Here is a 19655-nt window from a genome sequence, read left to right as displayed (position 1 = left end):
CACATAAAAACTGCATGTTTCCTTATCCAATGAACTGCAAGTTTCTTCATCTATAAAACAGGATTAAATTGTTACTTCTCTTCTTCTTTAAAAGACTGTGGTGTATCACTGGTTTATCTTTGGATAGCTTCTCTTGTCACCAAATACACTTTTCCTGCATCATCTCATCCATTTTCAGAGTGTCAGTCACCACCACTTGCCTCCTTCAGCTTTCTCTCTGGCTCAACTTTCTCTGCAAAGATTTAGGACCATGGATCCAACCGCTAATTATAGACAGTTTTACTTGAATATCCCATAGGTACCTTGAATCCATTTTTTCCAAAACGAAATTCCTCATCTTTGTCCCACACCTAGCTTTCCGATATCAGTGAAATGCAACACCATCCACCTAAAAGCCCAAGCCAGAAGCCTGGGTATCATGCTTGATTTCTCCCTTTCTTTCACATTCAGTCCATCATCAAATCTCAGTGCTACACCCTAAATAACCACCATCCACTATTCACTACTGTCATTTAAAACACAATCACATCTCATGTGGATTATTCCAAAAGCCTCTTAACTGGTTTCCCAGCCTCAAGTCTTGCCCACTTTAATCTATTCTCCACATTGCAGTCAGAGTAATTTTTCTAACATCCAAATTTGATCAGGTTAGTCCCCTTACTTAAAATGACTCCCAACTTCTCTCAGAATGAAATCCAAATTCCTTAATAATCCAGACTCTACTTCTCACTCCCTAAAATAAAAATACTCTCTCGTCTCCAGGGCCTTTATATACACTATTCCCTATGTTTAGAGGACAATTCCTACCCTTTTAGGTCCCAGTTTATTGCCTCTGGGAAGTCAGGCACCCTATCTATGTGCTTTCAGAGCACTCAGTACTTACTTTATTATAGATCATATCACTTATATTCAACTGCCTGTTTGTCTGAATTCACTGAGACTGTGAGCTCCATGAGAATTGAATCCATGTACATCTTGCTTAGAGCTGTCTCCCCAATGCCTAGCATACAGCATCCCATTAAATAAATATTTATTGCATGAAAAAAATGAAGCTAGAGCCATTCTGAAAGCCATTCTGTAACTATCTGTTGAAAGAGCTGTTATGAATATGGGTCCTTAGAAAAAAGTTTACCCTCATTTTCATAAAAACATGAAAAAATCTCTCCCAGAAAATGACTTAAGATTTTTCTCCTAGAGCTAGCTAGTAAACAAGCCTTATCAAGGCCCTGTTGTAACAGGTTCATTGACAGATTAACTGTATGAGATAAAATAACTGATCTAAGTAAATTTAGATAAAGGCTCCAATTCGGATACAATAAATTTTGAGATTTGTCTTGCTAAAAAAATTTATTAATGAATCACAATTCTAAGTAGTACGTGGTACAAACCAAGGCCTGGTATTTCTAAAATAAAAGCTGCCGTTATCCTCTAAATTAATTTAGACAGAATAAATTCTATGGGATAAAGTTCACCTCAGAAACTTTCAACCTTTAGGTGTGGTATAATCGACTGCTTTCCAACAGGCTAAGAACCATCTTTCTAACTAACAGTTGCGTGGCTCTGGGAAAGTCACTTCCCAGAGTCACATCTAAACTACATGTTTCCTGATCCAATGAACTGCAAGTTTCTTCATCTATAAAAGAGGATTAATTATTATTTTATGCGGTTAATTATATCACTACTAAGCACAGTGCCTGGAATGTGATAAGGGGTCAAAAAATAGCAACTGTTAAGTAAGAGATACCAACGCAATTTTCACCCAAGGATTATATCAGAATCACTTTGGTGTCTTTTTCAACACATACATCCTGTACCTACTCACCCTGGAAAGAATCCCGTTTTCTATAGGGACAAGAAGCTTATTTTCCAAAAGCAGCTAAACTATTCCTGTATATCCTACTTCTCCATTTACAGCAATGGTTTTCAAGAGGGTGATTTTTTTTTTCCCCTCCAGGGAATATATGGCAATGTCTAGAGACATTTTTGATTGCCATAAAGAGAGGAGTTGGGGTGCTACCGGCATCTTACGGGTAAAGGCAAGGGTTACTGCTAAACATCCTATAATGCATAGGGTAGTCCCCCACAACAAAGAATTATCCAGCCCCAAATGTCAACAGTACCAGGATTGAGAGCCCCCCAATCTACAGAAATAAACCAAACGTTCAATCATGACCTATAAACAGCCTTACGGAAAACTGGAATATAACTCTCAATAACAAAACTTTTTCTAAGTAAATTATACTCTGTACTCACCAATTGCTTTCATCTCACAATAAGCTATTTGGTATCTTAATAAATTAACTAGAGGAATAGAAGAGAAAAATAATATAGGGCTGTAGTTAACATAACCAATCTATAAACTATCCGAATCTTCTTGTAGCATAGTGCTTTCCATAGTAGTTATTGTTTCTTAGGAAATAGTGTACCACTTATAGGACTCTCTAATTTCAATTACCTTTCTAGGTTGAGAGGTAAAATCTCCATCAGTTGCTTCAGATTTCTTGGATCTTTTCTTAGATTTCTTCTTAGATTTTTTGGGAGTCCAAATTCTGGTGAATTTCATTCTAAAAAAAGATATTCAGAAACACTTTCATGATTATAATGTGTAAGAATTTCAAGTAAATACAGAAAAGAATCAACTAAGGCTCCAATTTCTGGACAGTTCTAAAACAGAAAAAACAAAAACACTCCATCAGTTTCAAACTACTGATTCAAAAGTAAGCCAAACTCAATGTTCAACTCCTAGAAAATATAAATTGTTTATTTTAGAAATCATAAGCTTTACAGAAAATTAGCCCCTAAGCTCACTCTTATATTAGCCAGAACCAGCATGGAAATATATACTCAAAAGTGTATGGTCCAGTTTACCCAGGAAATAAAAGTTCTATGATTTATTTATAATCTCTTGTTAAATGCACAGAATTCATATTTGAAGGATATTTCTGCAGGGATTAGCAACTGTGATGAGAAAGAGTTTAGAACTCATCTAAAATACATCTAGCATTCTTCTGAAATCACGCCTGACTTTAAATTAAATGTGGAAAATAAGCAGTGTTTTTAAAACCATTTTTTCTTATAAATCAGCTGTGTTCCAGAAAAAATAAAATACTATCTAATGCTTGAAGTATTTTCCTTCCCAGCCAACAGTATATGCAGAATATTTAGAACTTTAGAACAGAAATAAAACTTGACCTTACCTAATGGGGCTCTCTGAATCAGAGGGTATTGTAAGTAATTCCGCTGTATATAAGCTATGCTTTTCTGCTACACTGGCTGCTTTTGGAGTGGAAGCCTTTACTGGACTGCCATCTGGTGCATATCTAGAATCTGTACCTCTAGTGATTATTGTAGTAGGCATACTACTACTTCTTGCAGATCTCCTGGTTGATTTGGGTGTGACAACACTTATCAAGCTGTCTTCAGTATCAGCTTTAGAATGTATAACTTTATCCTTAATTGGTGTGCTAGTTTTCCTTGAAGACTTATTGTTACAGAGAGAGGAAATCTTTAGCGGGTCATCATTTGCTCTATCTTCACAAAGAAGACTTTCACTGTTAAACAATGGGCTGTTTCTGAAAACTTTTGGGTTTTTTTGTCTTAAATTCATTCCAAGCCTATTTTTGTTTCGTTTATCTTTAAAGGAAAAAGTTTTTTTCTTTTGAGTACTTCCCTCTCTATTTTCACCTGGAATAGTACCAGTGTTTAACATTTTCTTGTCCTTTTTCTTTAGTTTTTTACTTTTTTCCTTAGGAAAACTTCCTTTATCGGTGTGTGACTGTGAATTGCCATTATTTGAAACCACTTGGGTATTAGGATTTTCCATGATTTTTTTAGAATTATTGTCTCTTCCTTCCTCATTTAAAGATTTTTCATTGAGCTCTTTCTGCTTATCAGACTTTTTGACTCCATTTTTAAGTGCATCTGATACTGGTTGCCTAAATGCTTTCATAAACTGTTGCCTTTCTTCTAGAGTGCATTTTGGTTTCACAGCATCAGAACTGCCAGCTTCCAACACGGCCAGTTCTAATTCTTCCTCACGTATAACAACATTAGATTTTCTTTTCTGAACTGTCTGCTCATTCTCAGGATCAGACAGACTATTTTCCATTTCCAACCGCTTTTGTTTCAAGAAAATTGAGGGTATTCTCCCTGTCTTTTTGGGGGGAATAGGATGAACCTGTGCAAGAACAGTAACTGTCTTAAAGAGTACTTGCTGGGAAATTTCACAGGTTTCTGTATCACTTATACAACCACTTCTGGCAGTTTCAGAAGGAATGCACATTGACATTGTCGAGTCTGGTATCTGTTCCAGTTTATTTTCCTTGTGACTTTTTAAAAATTCCTCATACGAGACAGTTATTGTACCATCTTTTAACTGGGCTGTTTCAGTTCTATTATCTTTAGAGTTTGCATCATTTGCGGTACTCTCAATTTCATTAATTGGGGAAGGCATTATCTGTTTACCATCTTTAACATCTTTTTTAAGGAGATTCAGTTCCTCTGCCAAGGGTAGACTTTCACATAGATCTATTACATCTCGGCGCTTCCTTTTTCTCAGTTTTTTCCAATCATTTTTTATGGTCCCTTGTTTAGGATTTACTTTCTTAGAACTTTTTTTAGAAGTCATAGTGCTTGACTGGTTTTTGATATCTTGAATACTTTCTGCAAGTACTTCTACATGTTTCTTGTAGAATGAAACAGAAGTACTGTTTTCCACAAAATCATTATTTAAACTACAGTCTTCTTTGCTATCATCACTGCTAATTAGAATTGGAGATTCATTTTCAGTTTTAAAATTATTTAATTGATGAGATAAATTAACTCTCTTTCCTCTCTTTTTAAACTCTATATTTGAGACAATTTCCAAAGGTATTTTACATTCTTTGCTACTGTCAGCAGACAATGGTGCAGATGACTTTATCTTGCACTTTTTTGCTGATTGGGTCTTCTTATTTGTGGGTGAAGTCTTTCTAAAATAATGCAGAATATTACTGGATTTGGGTGGAGACAAAACCCTGTCTCCAGTCTTCCCTATTGGTGATAAATATTTTGTAATTGTTTCACAGGAAGATCTGTCATCATCTTTCCTTCGCTTTTTGCATGCCTATGGATTTAAAAGAAGAAAAAAAGACACTTATTTCAAGCAAAATAATACACAACATACATTTTAAACATGGATCTACTATTTTACGTAATTGGATAAAAAAGGAAGGTGCCCTTAGGCAACAAACATGATATATCAGAAAGAAAAAGAGCTTTAAAGTTAAACCTGCATTCAAATCTCAATGTCACATCAAGTTATACACTTATAATTTGTACACTATTTTTATAAATATATGTATGTGTGTACATATATATGTATATATATAAAATACTTCAATAAAGTTTCAAGGCCACTATACTTATATACAAATGTGTTCATTTCTGTAGGCCTCTGTTTATCCTACAACCTTGGAATAGTACTACCCACCTCACAGAATTTGTAATGCACACATTACATAAAAGTATGTGAAGTCTGATGCATGGTAAGGACTCTACAAATATTAATTCCATTCCCATTTTACTTTTTTAGTTAAAAATAAACAAATTTTTTGTCTCTGAGAATCAGGTATATAGTGAACAAGCATAGGTTCCCCAAATTTACTAATCACGTAAAAATTATGGTGAAGAATACTTACCGCAAATAAAACAAAATTTTCCAGTGTTTTGCTATTAAAAGTTACTGCCTGCCTCCTACATTATTTATTACCCTCACAATATCAAGGTGACTATAATGCTATAAAGTTATATTTTTCTTGGTCCTAAATTAATAACTTACATAACAGAAAAAGCTTACTGGTTACAAAAAGCTCCATCAGTCTTTCGTTTTAACTTCCCTCCATTCATTTGTTAGAATTAATTTGCCAGAATAACAAGGACATTTTTTTGAAGATAAGTAATGAATGAGGGCATTATACCTCTACCATTTAAATAAGTAGGAGGCAAAAATAAATTATAGACACATTAAAATCAAATGGTAAATGTACTAGAAGAAAATGCTACTGAGTTATTATTATTATTATTATTATTATTATTATTATTTTACCGAGATGGTAGCAGAGACACAATACCATAGCATCTGGAGTCAGGCAGATCTAAGTTCAAGTGCTGGCCCTGACATCTACTACAATGGGACCTCACGCAAATGACTTTTAACTTTTTAAATATACTTTTTCTAACTTTAAGTTACTTTTAATTACTTTTTCACCTTCTCTCATCTGTAGAATACAGATAACACCTCATCACAGGGTTAATGTTAAGTAAAAGAATGAGTATAATACCCTTACCTTTAAAATACTGAATAGTAAGTATCATTATTATTAGGAACGAGGCTCTCCACGCAGGGCCCGAAAAGCAGAAATTGGAACGAAAAGATTGATAAAAACTGACCACACAAAAATCAAGAACTGTGTATGTAACTCAAGTAACAACAGGCCTTCCTCACACCTGAGACAAGGTGAACACCTGCCTAGATTTAACAAACAAGTGTCAGCATTAACAACCATGAGCAAGTAGACAAAAGTTACTTGATTCAAGTAACTGGTGTCCTCAAGGACACCAGTGTGCATACTTCAGTGAGAACGCTAGCTTGACATGAAAAGGTATAAACAATATAGCAAAAGAGGGGGGAGGGGGATTCACAGTGTGAGGGATGTAAATGATGAACGTCCTAGTAGTCCCTTGTCTTGTACACCTGAAACTAATAAATTTAAAAAAAAAAAGAATTCAAATAATAAATGCAAGAACACTGCCTTAACCAAAAAAATAAAAATAAAAAAAAATAATTAAAAATAAAAACTACAAAAATAAAAAATAAATAAATAAATAATACAGCAAAAGACACATAAAAAAGTAGCATCCTCTACGACGCGACTCCAAGGCGTTACAACCTGCGTATGATGACAGCTCGGAGCATGTCGCTGAGGAACACACGCTTTTTTAAAGCACCTCGTTTGACTCCTGTAGCGGCCGTCTAAATGGCATTCCTACCACAGGGAGAGGGGCGGAATCGCTGAACTTAAAGATCCCCTTCGACGCTAAAGCTCTAAAATCCCATTATCACGAACCGAGACGTGACCCTGGGATTCCCCAGGACAGGTCACCCGTCCAAAACCTCGAGTTTCACCCGTATTTCAGCATCTGGAAACTGGCCGAGGTTATCTTAAGCCCTAACGTACCCGGTCCCGTAAACGCCTCGCAATCCCAGTGTTTGCCAGGACCTATCACGACGTGAAGACACGCCACGCCAATGTCACAACTGTGGGGGTCGCACCATGTCCCTCTTCTCCCCTCCTAAATGCAGAGGCGGGATCACCTTTCGCCCCCCCGCCACCGCCCTAACAGACCGACGGAGATACTCAAGCTCACCTCAATCTCGTAGTCCTTCACGGGAGGGGGAGCAGCTGCCGCCGCCATGGCGAGGACCCCCACCATGTCCCCAGCTTCCCGGAATCCCAGCTCCTAGGACCTTGTACGGCCCGGCCCGGCATGGCTGGAGGCCATGGACGGGCCCGGCTCCTGCAGCTGGGCGGCGGGATCCGTCTCGGACTCCCCCGCGCCCACCCGCGGGGAGCGGTCGCTGTGACTGGGCCCAGCTCAGCCGAGTCGAACGCGGGAAGAGGCAATGAAAAAGCGCGGGTAGCGGGAACCCGAGGGCGCGACCGGGGAGCGCAGGCTGCCCCGGAGTCCGGCACGCCAGGCTGAGCGCTCGGGACTGGGACCCCGACGGGGACAGCCGGCGGAACGCAGATCCGACCCGCGGGCTTCGGAGGGAGTTCTTGTCAATTGGGTTTTCGCGCCGTCCGGAGCGCAGGGGGCGGGGCTTAGGGTTTTTTCTGGAGGCTGCGCGGACGGTGAGCTGAGAGGGCCAAAAGACGTCTCCGGCGAAACTGCAGGCAGCAGAACCGTCGCACGGTAAACAAAACCAGCGGGGATTTGGGGGATTCAAACGTCTCACGCCCCGTGTCACCGAAGAGGGCGTGATTTAACCAATGTCCGTTAGTGACGAAACCCTAGACTGAAAAATACAGAAAACGACGTAGCAATTGGCTACATTCCTTCCATAGGGAATAAAATGTTATTTTGGCAAGTGTTCTACCTGCGGATACGCGCATTCGGGGTCCGATATTTCGACTTTTTACTCTTAATTGAACGAAGAAGGCGTCTTTTCCCATGGAGTTCCTCCTCGCGAGCAGCTACGTAGGAGCCTGAGGTCATGGCCTCAGCTGCAGGGTACCAGTAGCTTGTCGGTTTGTAGTGATGATAATCTCATGCATTATTTGCATTGTTTTCATGGATTTGTTTCTCGTTTACGTCTTTGTTTTCTAACATTAAAGTTGCAATTACGTAAGGATAGACGTGTTTATTTTGTCTGAGGGCATAGTTTTAACTGCACGGAATGTAAGAGCTGAAACAAGACAGGTAACAACAGGACACCTCAAGTCATAAAGGGAAGCCACCCTGTTAAGCCGGGTTGTGCAAACTGATATTACCTGTTGATGTAATTGTGTGCTTCTTGATGGTATTTGCTTTTGTCTTGACAACATGGAGGGTACGAATTTCTCCAATTAAATCAGTGGTAATTACTTTTACTTTGAAAATTATTAGCCCTGTATAAGGTTTTTCAGGAAAGGAGACTGCACTAAGTATACGAGTATACTGTTTTGTTGTTTTGGTTTGGTTTTTTAATAACTCACGTAGTGTAAGAACACTGCCCAGGGAGAAAGATGAGGAAGAAAAGGAGGAGCAGGAGGGACCGAGGAAAGAGGAGGAGGAGGAGGAGAAATAAAAGAGAAAATTACAGAGAAAACAGGAAAGTCTCTTTGACTTCCACCCCCAAAGTCAGTCTCCTCCTCTTCACCCCAGTGGTAGCCAATATTACCTATTTGGTGGATAGCATTGCAGCCCTTTTTATACTTTTACATACATAAATGTATGCATAGAAAAATCTTTAGTTTTACTTACATCAAAGGCAACACTGTATATGTCACTCAGCAGTTTTTTTTTTGGTTCATGATTGTTTTCATGATATGTGTATCTCTGATTCATTTCCTTTCATTTCTGAGCATTCTGTCCAATTATGCACATTTTATTTATCAATTCCCTTAATGGTGAACATTTAGGTTGTCTCCAATTTTCTGTTATTCAATGACTCAATGAACATTCTTGTCTATGTCTCCTTGAACACGTGTACTGTTTCTCTAGGATACACATCTGGAAGTGGAATTGCTGGGTTATAGGGTATGTCTCGAGCACTTTTTATTCCTCTAATTCTCGAAGCATTTAAACTGCATCGGATCATTAAGCATTTGTACTGTTTAATTTTAGATATTTAGTTAATATTTTTCATAAGCTTTATTTAGGAGCTCATGGCATTTATCAATTTTAAATTAAACGAGCTCTCCCATTTGTATAGCAATTTAGCATTTACAGTGTACCCATGTCATTTATATGTGTAGGATTCAGTCCTACCTGTGGTTTCAGGCATCCACTGGGAGTCTTGGGACGTATTTCCTGCAGATGAGAGAAGACAACTGTACTCAACATATATCTATTGAATGAATCAAAGTATTATTAACAAAACAAAAAGCAGTGAGGAAAAGCACCCCAGCTAGGACAAAACTAAGTGGGGAAGGGCATAAGGACTTGGAGACAGGAATATATGTGGACTGTTTTAAGTAAGAAAGAAGGAACAGACTACTTTGACTCAAGAGGTAGGACTGAATAATATATTGGGAAATGAAGTTAAGAGTAAGGGCCATGATGATCAGGTTAAGAAGCTTTGACTTTTATGAACATACATTAAAGGTTTTTGCAAGGGCAGTGACATTTGCAAAACAATGTTTTAGGAAGATAAATGATAAAGAAGTGGGACGTGGGTCTGTCTTAAGATAAAGTAGGGGATGGTATACAGTACATTCTCAAATATTTGTTTAGTGAAATAACTATACATAGGATAGATGGAGGAGGTAAATAAGGAAAAATCATATGGCATTAGTCCAAGTATGAAGGTTTAAGCACAGACTGTCACTAAAAAAAAAAAAAGATTTATTAAATGTTCTTGAACATAGTATGTTCTGTGTGTTCTCTAAAGCTAACTGAACAGAATTGATTCTACCCTGGAGGGCTTTACAGGAAATTTTTTAAAAATTAAAGGGAAACCTTCAGAAAGCCAAGAGACTAATCTTAATCTCATTCAACTTTATTTTCTTGATCTACTTACTAATGTATCTAATATATCCACGCTACACAAAAAAATAACACGAAGAAAACTGAAGGCATTCTTGTGAAACAACTCCCCTCAGGCTTGAAATGCTTGGAAAGATTGTTTTTAACTTTAGAGCACAAGTTCCTAAAGAGTAAATACTCTGGTTGATAACACAAAGGAAGGCTGAATACCGAGGAAGATTGATCTGGAGGTGGCAATGATAGAAGCCAGCAGGCCAGCAGACAGGGTTATACAGAGTTGGGTGTTTGGTTCTGGTTTTTAATCTTTGCAGCATCACATTGGTTTAGAGTTGACTTTTCAAGTATACCCAGAGGTGAGTAGATTCAGGGGCACAGATTCCTTATGCTAATAAGACAAGAAACAAAGCAACTTGCTAATTTATTTATTTACAATATGAATATAATCGCTGAGAAAATTGCGACAGCTCGAATATCAAGTTGTAACCAGAGAGTTGTTTGGTAAACATGGATTCAGTCCAGAATACTTTGGTCATCTGGTCAATGAAGTCTTTCTTTCTCCTCTCTCCAACTTCTCAAAAAGCTCCTAACTGTACTGGGCACATGTGGACAAATTTTTACTCTCTGACTCCCCTTTTTGCCCACCTAATATTATTACTAATATACTCCTTAGAATCAACTGGCTACACCTAAGTCTTAGGACCTAGTTTTTAAATAGAAACTCGTACAAAGAAATACTGCCCTGCAATCAAAAATAAGAGATAATTCTAATCTTGACAAGTGTCTCTTAAATTTTTTTATTAATGCTACATATTTTTTATTTTTGAGAACTCAAATTTATATAAATCTCAGATTTACAGAAAAGTTGCAAATACAATGTAAAAACTAAATTGCCAAAATCCTACAAGTATATTCTGGGAACTCACAATGTAACCATCAAAAACAGGACTTAACACTGATATTTTATTTTATTTTTTCTAAGATTTTATTTTATTGGGGAAGGGGTACAGGACTTTATTGGGGAACAGTGTGTACTTCCAGGCCTTTTTTCCAAGTCAAGTTGTTGTCCTTTCAGTCTTAGTTGTGGAGGGCGCAGCTCAGCTCCAGGTCCAGTTGCCGTTGCTAGTTGCAGGGGGCACAGCCCACTATCCCTTGTGGGAGTTGAACCGGCAACCTTGTGGTTGAGAAGATGCTCTCCAACCAACTGAGCCATCCGGGAGGCAGCTCAGCTCAAGGTGCTGTGTTCAATTTTAGTTGCAGGGGTGCTGCCCACCATCCCTTGTGGGACTTGAGGAATTGAACTGGCAACCTTGTGGTTGAGAGCCCACTGGCCCATGTGGGAATCAAACCGGCAGCCTTCGGGGTTAGGAGCGTGGAGCTCTAACCGCCTGGGCCACAGGGCTGGCCCCAACATTGATATTTTATTACAATCAAATCTTCAGAACCCATTTAAGTTTCAGCAGGTGTCACAATGATGCCCTTTATAGCAAATGGATACAGTCCAGGATCATATATTGTATTGAATTGTCATATCTACTGACAGTCTTTAATTCATACGTCATAGAAACTCTTCTTAATATTCTCTTCTCCACTACCATTTCCTAATTTCCCATTAGTGCTCTGGAGTTTCTCCCTCAATCTCTTATTCAATGCAAACCTCTCCATATACAGTTTCCCCTTTCCTACCTACCTCTTTAATCATTGTTTTCAATTCTGTACTAAAGAAGCTTGGGAGCCAGGTTGAAGACAACCTGCAGATGAGGAGGTGAAGGCAAAACCCATCTTCATTGGTAGGTTAGGAATATAAGGGCCAAGGCTGAGAATACATAAATGCTAATATCTTTTGTTTTTGTCAGTCTTTCTTGATTCTACCTTAATCGCCTTTTTATTTATTCAGGGAGTTCCTAAATATCTATAGTATATATTTACATCTTTTACATATGAGTAGGTCGATTACACCTTGAGTCTCCCTAGTTTTCCTGTCGGGCTTTAGGATACCTTCAGTTGCAAGTTACAGAAAACTCAACTAAGCTGCCTTAAACAATAAAGGGGATTTATTGGCTAATACAGTATTAACTAAGTGTCAGGCTACCTTATCTTCAAGATAAAGCTAATTTTCCGTTTTCTTCAGAAGGGCTTCCCTTTTCAAAATTTCTCTGGTTCCAAATGTCATGTGCTTAACACAAAACAATGTGGTAGAAAGAGCTTTAACCTGGTCCAGGAAAACTGGCATCTTGCCTTTGGTACAGATTCATTGTGTAACCCTGAGCAAATCACGTTCTGTCTGTTTCCTGGCCGAGACAACATTCGGTTCTAACATCCTTGGCCAGAGGTCAGCAAACTATGGCCCAAGACCAAAATCTGACACACCTCCTGTTTTGTTTTCTTTTTTATGGCCCCTGAACAAAGAATGGTTTCCACTTTACAAAAAGAGTTGAAAACATTTGCAAGGAATATTTTGTGACACGTGAAAATGATGTGAAATTCAAATTTCAGTTTCCCAAAAGTTTTATTTGCACACTGTTAACGCCCATTTACTTACCATGTTGCAACAGAGACGCTATAGCTCGCAGACAGCAGAAACCTTACATGCTGCACAGCTCCAAGTTTTTACCACCTGGCCCTTACTACAGAAAAAAGTCTGCTAACACATGTCCTGGACTTCTGCCGGGATTGCTGTACCTACCGCTGGTCAACGCTTAGGCGTCTGGGCTCCCTCATCCGACTACGAGTCTCTGGGTGGTGGGGTGCTTGTCTGATCCCTCTAGGCGTGGTGCCTGTTTTATACAGTAACCTAAAATACCTGCCGCTGCCGCGGATGCTCATTTACTAGGGAGGCAGGACAGTGATGATTTAAGAGCCATCTGGGTTGAAATCCCCACGGTTTCCTCCTCCGAGAAATAGAGATACGAGGACGCCAGAATGATATAAGATGTGGGAAACACTTCGTAAGGTGTAGTTGTGTACATCCTTCCCTGCCTGCAGGCGTGACCTCATTAGCGACGCGGGCCAGGGACCGCGCGGGAGCCGGGAGAAGGCCGGGTGGGCCTGAGGGGTGGGCGGCGCTGGGACCCAGAAGACTGTATCGCGAAGCGCCCGCACACGGCTGTCAATCAAGGCCGCGGTGGGGCGGGGCGGGGCGGTGCTTCCGCCTGCGCTGGGCCTCGCAGGGCCGCTCGGCGGCGCCCCGGACAGTCGGGAATCGATCCGGCAGCCGCTGGCCGCGCGGCCGGACGAGGGAGCGATGGAGCTGGAGCCCGAGTTGCTGCTGCAGGAGGCCCGCGAGAACGTGGAGGCAGCGCAGAGCTACCGGCGGGAGCTGGGCCAGAGACTGCAGGGGCTGAAGGAGGCGCGGAGGCAGGTCGGAGGGCCGCGTCGGGAGGGGCGCCGTGGGCCCGGGGCGCGAGCGCGATGCCCGGCGGGCGGGCGGGCGGGGGCCGTGAGGGCGCCGAGGGGTGGGAGTGCCCAAAAACTGAAGGGAGAAGGGAAGCGGCTCTGAAGTGCGGAGATCTGGCAGGCTCTGCGCGTGGGGACAGTGGGTGCGGGTGCGGGGGGGTCGTAAGGGAAAGGTCCACGTTTAGCGGATCCAGGGAGAGTGAGAGGGGGCGTTCCCGGAGTCGTGTGGGGCAGTGGTGGGGGTGGGGGTGGGCTCCGAGGCTGGGGAGGACGAGGGGCCAGAGCAAAACCCTCGGGCGTCCCAGACGGTAGTGATAACTCATTAGAGTAGGGGGAGGTGGAAATTCTTGGGAAAACCTGTCCTGGGGGGTGGAAACTAGTTTTAGGGAGCCCGAGGAAAACGAGGGGGGGACTTTGGGAGGGCTAAAGGTGGAGGCTAAATGGATGTTGGAAGACGAGGACTGGAGAGAGGCAGACAGAGGTGAGAAGCTGTCGCGTTGACACTAAATGAATGGGATTCCTGCCCGAGAATAGTCCTTAATATCTCATGTCGTCTTGAATGCATTTAAAAAAAAAACACCATTTAGCCTAACCTCATTCTAGATGGTTAGAATTTAAGGTGAAGGTGTGTTGGAAGCGGGGGGAAAATATTAAATGAAATACTGGAGGGACGGAATCCAAAGGTGTAGGGAAATGGAAAAACAGATTTAAGGAGGAATACTGAAAGGAGAAGCTAAATAGACTTTGTGACAGCAGTTATCTGTCCCCGGGGGACATGGTCTTCAAAGATATAGGAAAGCCGCGTGGTTTCTCTACACCCTGGAACATATAGAGAAAAAGATATAACCCACTGCCAGTGTGTGATAGGACAGATAATTTCCAAACTACTGTTAACATCGGTGGTTAATAAATGCTTTTTGAGTGAGTGGGATTCCATCTGAGTGGAATCATTTGAGTGAGCGGGATTTTTTCTACATCACATTTGATATTAACCTGTGTTGTCATCCTAGTACCTCCCATGCTACATAGAATCTGAAAACGTACAGCTGGTAGAATAGTGCTGTGGTAACTGCCTTTGGATAGTCAAACATCATCATCAAGGATACTCACTATGCTTTAGGTTTTATATATTTTTCAATCCTTGTACAGCTGGTATAGACCAGGCATCATTCATAGTTTGGGAGCAAGACCTACATATGGTTGTCTTGATTTGGTGAATGCTTTTCAAGGCCTTCTAGCATATTCATCTTGATTTTCATTTGAAAATATCTGCATTATTCCTTCTGCTATTTTGAAATAGAGGTTCTAAATCTAGGACGTTGTTTAAAAAGAGATTAAAGTATCTCTTATTGTATGACTCCTGTTTGAACCAATTGAAACATCTTATATGTGAACAGGACTGTTGTTTAACTGCATCAGCAATTAAGAAGCAGTCGAGTTGATACTAAATGAATGAGCTTATTAGTACCTGGCACTAGTACTTGCTAATTGCTGCTGTGATATTGAGTGCATTAAAAATTTTTGTATGACCCCATCCTGAATGGTTTAGTTTTCAATTTCCAAACCTATCCTCTTTTAAATTTTATATCCAATATTAAATACAGGACATACTTTCTGATAATTTAGTGTAGTTTAGTATGGGTTTTTGTTTCATTTTTGAGGCCCATTCTCTGACTTGAGACAGAAAGCATTAACAGAACATCCATCACAGCTTGGTTTCTGGTGACATTGCCTTCTGACTAGACTGAGTAATAATGTAGTTCTCCTTTGTGAACCGAGATGTGTTTTGTGCCAGTGCAATTACAATGGCATCTCTCTTCAAAGCTAATTCAAGTGGAGTGTACACGTGTGGGTTTGTAGAATAAGTCCGCTGTCAACTTGGCATTTTAAGGAAGATCTGTGTCACAAAAATGTTATCAAAATAAGCAGCTGCTTTTGTTTGGTGGTTAGGATATTTTTAGGGTTCCAGTCATTTTTAGAATAACTACATAAAATATATGGCTTTTTAGTCAAAGATTTTGCATGGTGGAAGGATGAGAAAAGCAGGGAGGAAGGGATGTTCCCCTTTGTGTGTATTTTTTTGTTTCCTGATTTTATTTTGGGAGACTATATATATATTTTTTTAATTGAGATAATTAAAATGCCATAAAATTTGTGCCTTAAGATATACAATTCAGCAATTTTTGGTATATTCACAAAGTTGTGCAACCATTAACACTATCTAATGCCAGAACATTTTCTTCACTCCGAAAAGAAATCCTATACCCATACCCATTAGCTGTCACTCCTTGAACCCCTGGCAACCACTAAATTACTTTCAGTCTCTATTTGGATTTGCTTATTCTGGACATTTTATATAGATGGAATCATACACCATGTGGCCCCTTGTGACTAGCTTTCTTGATTTAGCATAATGTTTTCAAGGCTTATCTGTGTTTCAATATGTATCAGTACTTCATTTCTTTTTATGGCTGAATAATATTCATTGTAAGGCTATACCACATTTTATTTATCCATTCATCAATTGACAGATAATTTGGGTTATTTTCCCTTTTTGGTTATTATGAATAATGTTGCTAAAAACATTCATGTACAAGTTTTTATATGAACATGTTTTCAGTTATTTTACTACATATATACTTAGGAATGCTGGGTACTATGGTAACTCTTTGTTTAACCTTTTCAGGAACTCAGCAGACTTTTTGCTTTTGTTTCTTATCCTTTAAAAATCTCTTATGAGGAAAAAAAGGAAAGAAAAATCTCTCATGAAATTTGTCTCATATTAAGAAATCATGTCTATGAAAGTCTAGATGGAAGAGTAAAAATCTTTTAACTTATTCTGTCAAAAACAACTGCCAGCGTGTAGCAGTTTCTCCTCTTGTGGTAAATTTATACCCTACCCCCTGCCTTCAGAGAAAAGGAAGTTCTGTGTATGACTGCAAGGGTAGTCTGTAACTCTTACTGTTTGAATAAGTTAAAGGCTAGTGAGACATTCTCGTCTTCAGGAAATCAGATAATGTTTACAGCTAGTCTGGCCTAACTCATGTTGAAATCATTAAGAATAGTTCTCTATAGCTCCCTGGAATCCGTGGTACTAAGATGTAAATACCAAAGAAATTACCTCCCACTCTCTTTAAATACTCATTTGTTCATTCACTCAATAAATATTTATTAGGTGCCTACTGTGGGTCAAAGATTCTTTTAGGTCCTAGAAATACTGTGGTCAGTTAAATAGATCACTGCACTCATGGATTTACTCTTTCCTTTGATGGAAAGACTGTTACCCCTAAAAACCTAAATTCTTTTTTTTTTTAACTTTTATCTATTTAAGTGTGTTTTTCCAGAAGTCATCAGCTCCAAGTCAAGTAGTTGTTTCAATCTAGTTGTGGAGGGCGCAGCTCACAGTGGCCCATGTGGGGATCGCACCAGCAACCTTAGTGTTAAGAGCACTGTGCTGTGGCCAACTGAGCTAACTGGGCACCCCCAAAACCTAAATTCTTATGCATTCATTTTTGGATTATACTTCTATTGTGTTTTTCATCACTCGTTTATATCCACAGGGTTTGCTTTCCTGCTTTTTGTACGTAGAGATAGCTGATCAAGATGTCACATGATGATGTCAACTGGCCAGTCAGCTATGTTGACTTTGATGACATTGCCACAAGCTGGGGCCTAGTCCTTAAGCTTTACAGGTCTAGAAACTTCATCTTTGTACATTATCAAAGGGGGATAAGTTTGAGGTACTGGAAGTGCCTACAGTGAGAAATGCCAATATTCTAGTCTGTGTATAGTTACATTTCACTCTATAAAATGAATGTGTCAGTCTTCATGTGCCTTTTAGTTAGTGCAAGCCAATGTCTCTCAGGGCATTGACTAAAGCAAGACTCTGGGTTTTCAGAGTAAAGGGCCCGATCCTGGGACTAATTAAGTAAGATACTATTTGGTGACCACCCTGCCCAGCACTGGCCAGTGGTGTCCCTTTGATCCTTACTACAAGTGTGGTACATGACTACAGCAGGGGGCAGCATGACCTGAGAGCTTGTAAAGAATGCAAGAATCAGGCCCCACCCAGACCTACTGAATCATAACCTACACTTTAATGAGATTGCCAGGTGTGGTACGTATGCACATTAAAACTTGCTTTAGAGTGTATCATTACCACTTCATCAGCTCTCTACTGATGTCTGTAGGTTAATCTAAACCACAGGTGGGTTGTCATAAGTTGTTGTGGTTGATCCAGAAGATTAAAACATTGTTTGGAATATCATAGGTTTCTTAGATTATTATACAACAATATTCACGTGAACAATTGACAATCTCAAGCCAGTGCTGTCCTAACGTGTCTTAACATCTGCAATGTGACCATTTGTCTTTCTTAGTATTTTGTTTTCTGTTTTTTGATAGTTGATTTCAGCTATAATTTCTTGAAGATTTAACTAGTAATGTTGATATTTCTAATGTACAAAACCAGGTTCTTTATAGGTTATTATTCCCACAGGATTTGAAAACACATAGCATACTAGTTAAAGACTGGGACAGTTATAGAACTCAGTGAAAAAAAAAAGTTATTTCAGAAAACCAAGGCAGGAAGTCTTAGTAGCTCAGCAAAGAAAAGAAAGCTATTATTGCTTCTTTTATCTCCCACTTCCCCTTCTGTTACCCATTTTCAAAACAGTCCAAAAATCTGTTTGAAATAATTTGTTACTGCAGTAGTAGTTAAAATGTCCCTATTATAGTGTTCTAAGAAAAGGTTAAATCTAGAGCTGGTGAAAACCAAGAATGGATGAAAGAAATAGTTTAAAAATAACCCACGATACTACTACTTACAAACAACTACCATTGACGTTTTGGTGTATCCTTCCTCTTTTTTAAAAAATTTTTATTGAGGAATATTGGGGAACAGTGTGTTTTTCCAGGACCCATCAGCTCCAAGTCAAGTCATTGTTTTCAATTTAGTTGTGGAGGGCGCAGCTCATTGGCCCATGTGGGAACCGAACCAGCATCCTGGGTGTTGTTATGAGCGCTGCGCTCCAACCAACTGAGCCAACCGGCTGCCCTTGGTATATCCTTCTAAACATCATGTTGAAAAATTGAGAGACTACTGTATATGCAACTTCATATCCGTTTTTTCCTCCTTTGGTTAGCAAGTATATCATAAGCATTTATTATGAAAATCTCCCTTGTGCCATCTAATTTTTGATCCAGAGGTAAATAGTCTATCACATAGTTACCTACAGAGCATTTATTGGTGGTAGGCTGAAATGTATTGTTGACTCAGGTTCACCAAAGTACTAGAAGCAAGCTGTAGAAGCGATACTAAATAATTAACAACCAGGAAAAAAGCTGCACATATATTTGCATGCAAAAGACCACATATACTGTTTACATTGGCTTTTTAGTCCTCTTTTCTCAAATAAGTCTTTTCACAAATTGTCTTTATACATGACACTTTGAAAGCTGCTGGTTGAATCCAAAACTCACTTGAAAGATACAGATGAGAATTAAAACAAGTATTTTGAAGCATGTTAAAATCAGTGATGCTAATTAAAAAGTGTGTGAATGTCACAGAGGTGCCCATTTTTTTCTGTATAGATTCTTTCCAATGTAAATTATTATGTATGTATAATTTTGTTAGAGAACTATTCTTATTACTATAAGCCTGGTAAATAATATGGCTAGTTTGTGATCTAAAAAGCGAAACAGAAACAGATGTAAGGATGTGCTTTTGTTAGTGAGGGATATCAATGAATTACTTATTTGCAGTTATTTTACTTTGTTAGTACTTGCCCCTATTATCCATAAGACCTTGAGAAACTTAACTTTCCTGATCCTCATCATCCTTATCTGTACCATAAGAATAAGGATTGTACCTACTTTACTTGGCCAATGTGGGAATTAAAATGAGAAATGTATTGAAAATGCTTAGCACAGTGTCAGGAACATACAAAGTGCTTCATAAATGTTAGCCGTAATAATAAACCACTAAATATTGTTGTTATTCAAGATGACATCCTCTACTTCTCTAACTGGCACCT

At 39.4% G+C, this 19655-nt stretch overlaps 2 protein-coding genes across 2 annotated transcripts in view; one reads left to right on the top strand and one right to left on the bottom strand.

Annotated features, from left to right (window-relative positions):
* Positions 1 to 7850, bottom strand: part of ATAD5 (ATPase family AAA domain containing 5) — a 38264-nt gene extending 30414 nt beyond the window's left edge. The window contains exons 1-3 of the mRNA XM_081030253.1: positions 7408 to 7850; positions 3198 to 5104; positions 2456 to 2564 (exon numbers count right to left, since the gene is read on the bottom strand). Coding sequence (XP_080886379.1) covers positions 2456 to 2564; positions 3198 to 5104; positions 7408 to 7473 — 2082 coding nt within the window. The 5' untranslated portion in view covers positions 7474 to 7850. The remainder of the gene's footprint in view (positions 1 to 2455; positions 2565 to 3197; positions 5105 to 7407) is intronic.
* Positions 7851 to 13395: 5545 nt separating this feature from the next.
* The window catches only part of CRLF3 (cytokine receptor like factor 3), a 28263-nt gene continuing 22003 nt past the window's right edge, over positions 13396 to 19655 (top strand). The window contains exon 1 of the mRNA XM_081029490.1: positions 13396 to 13585. Within this exon, the coding sequence (XP_080885616.1) occupies positions 13469 to 13585 (117 nt within the window). The 5' untranslated portion in view covers positions 13396 to 13468. The remainder of the gene's footprint in view (positions 13586 to 19655) is intronic.

Source organism: Rhinolophus hipposideros, assembly GCF_964194185.1.
Source record: "Rhinolophus hipposideros genome assembly, chromosome: 20".
Lineage (NCBI taxonomy): Eukaryota > Metazoa > Chordata > Mammalia > Chiroptera > Rhinolophidae > Rhinolophus > Rhinolophus hipposideros.
This window is presented reverse-complemented; position numbering and strand designations above follow the sequence as displayed.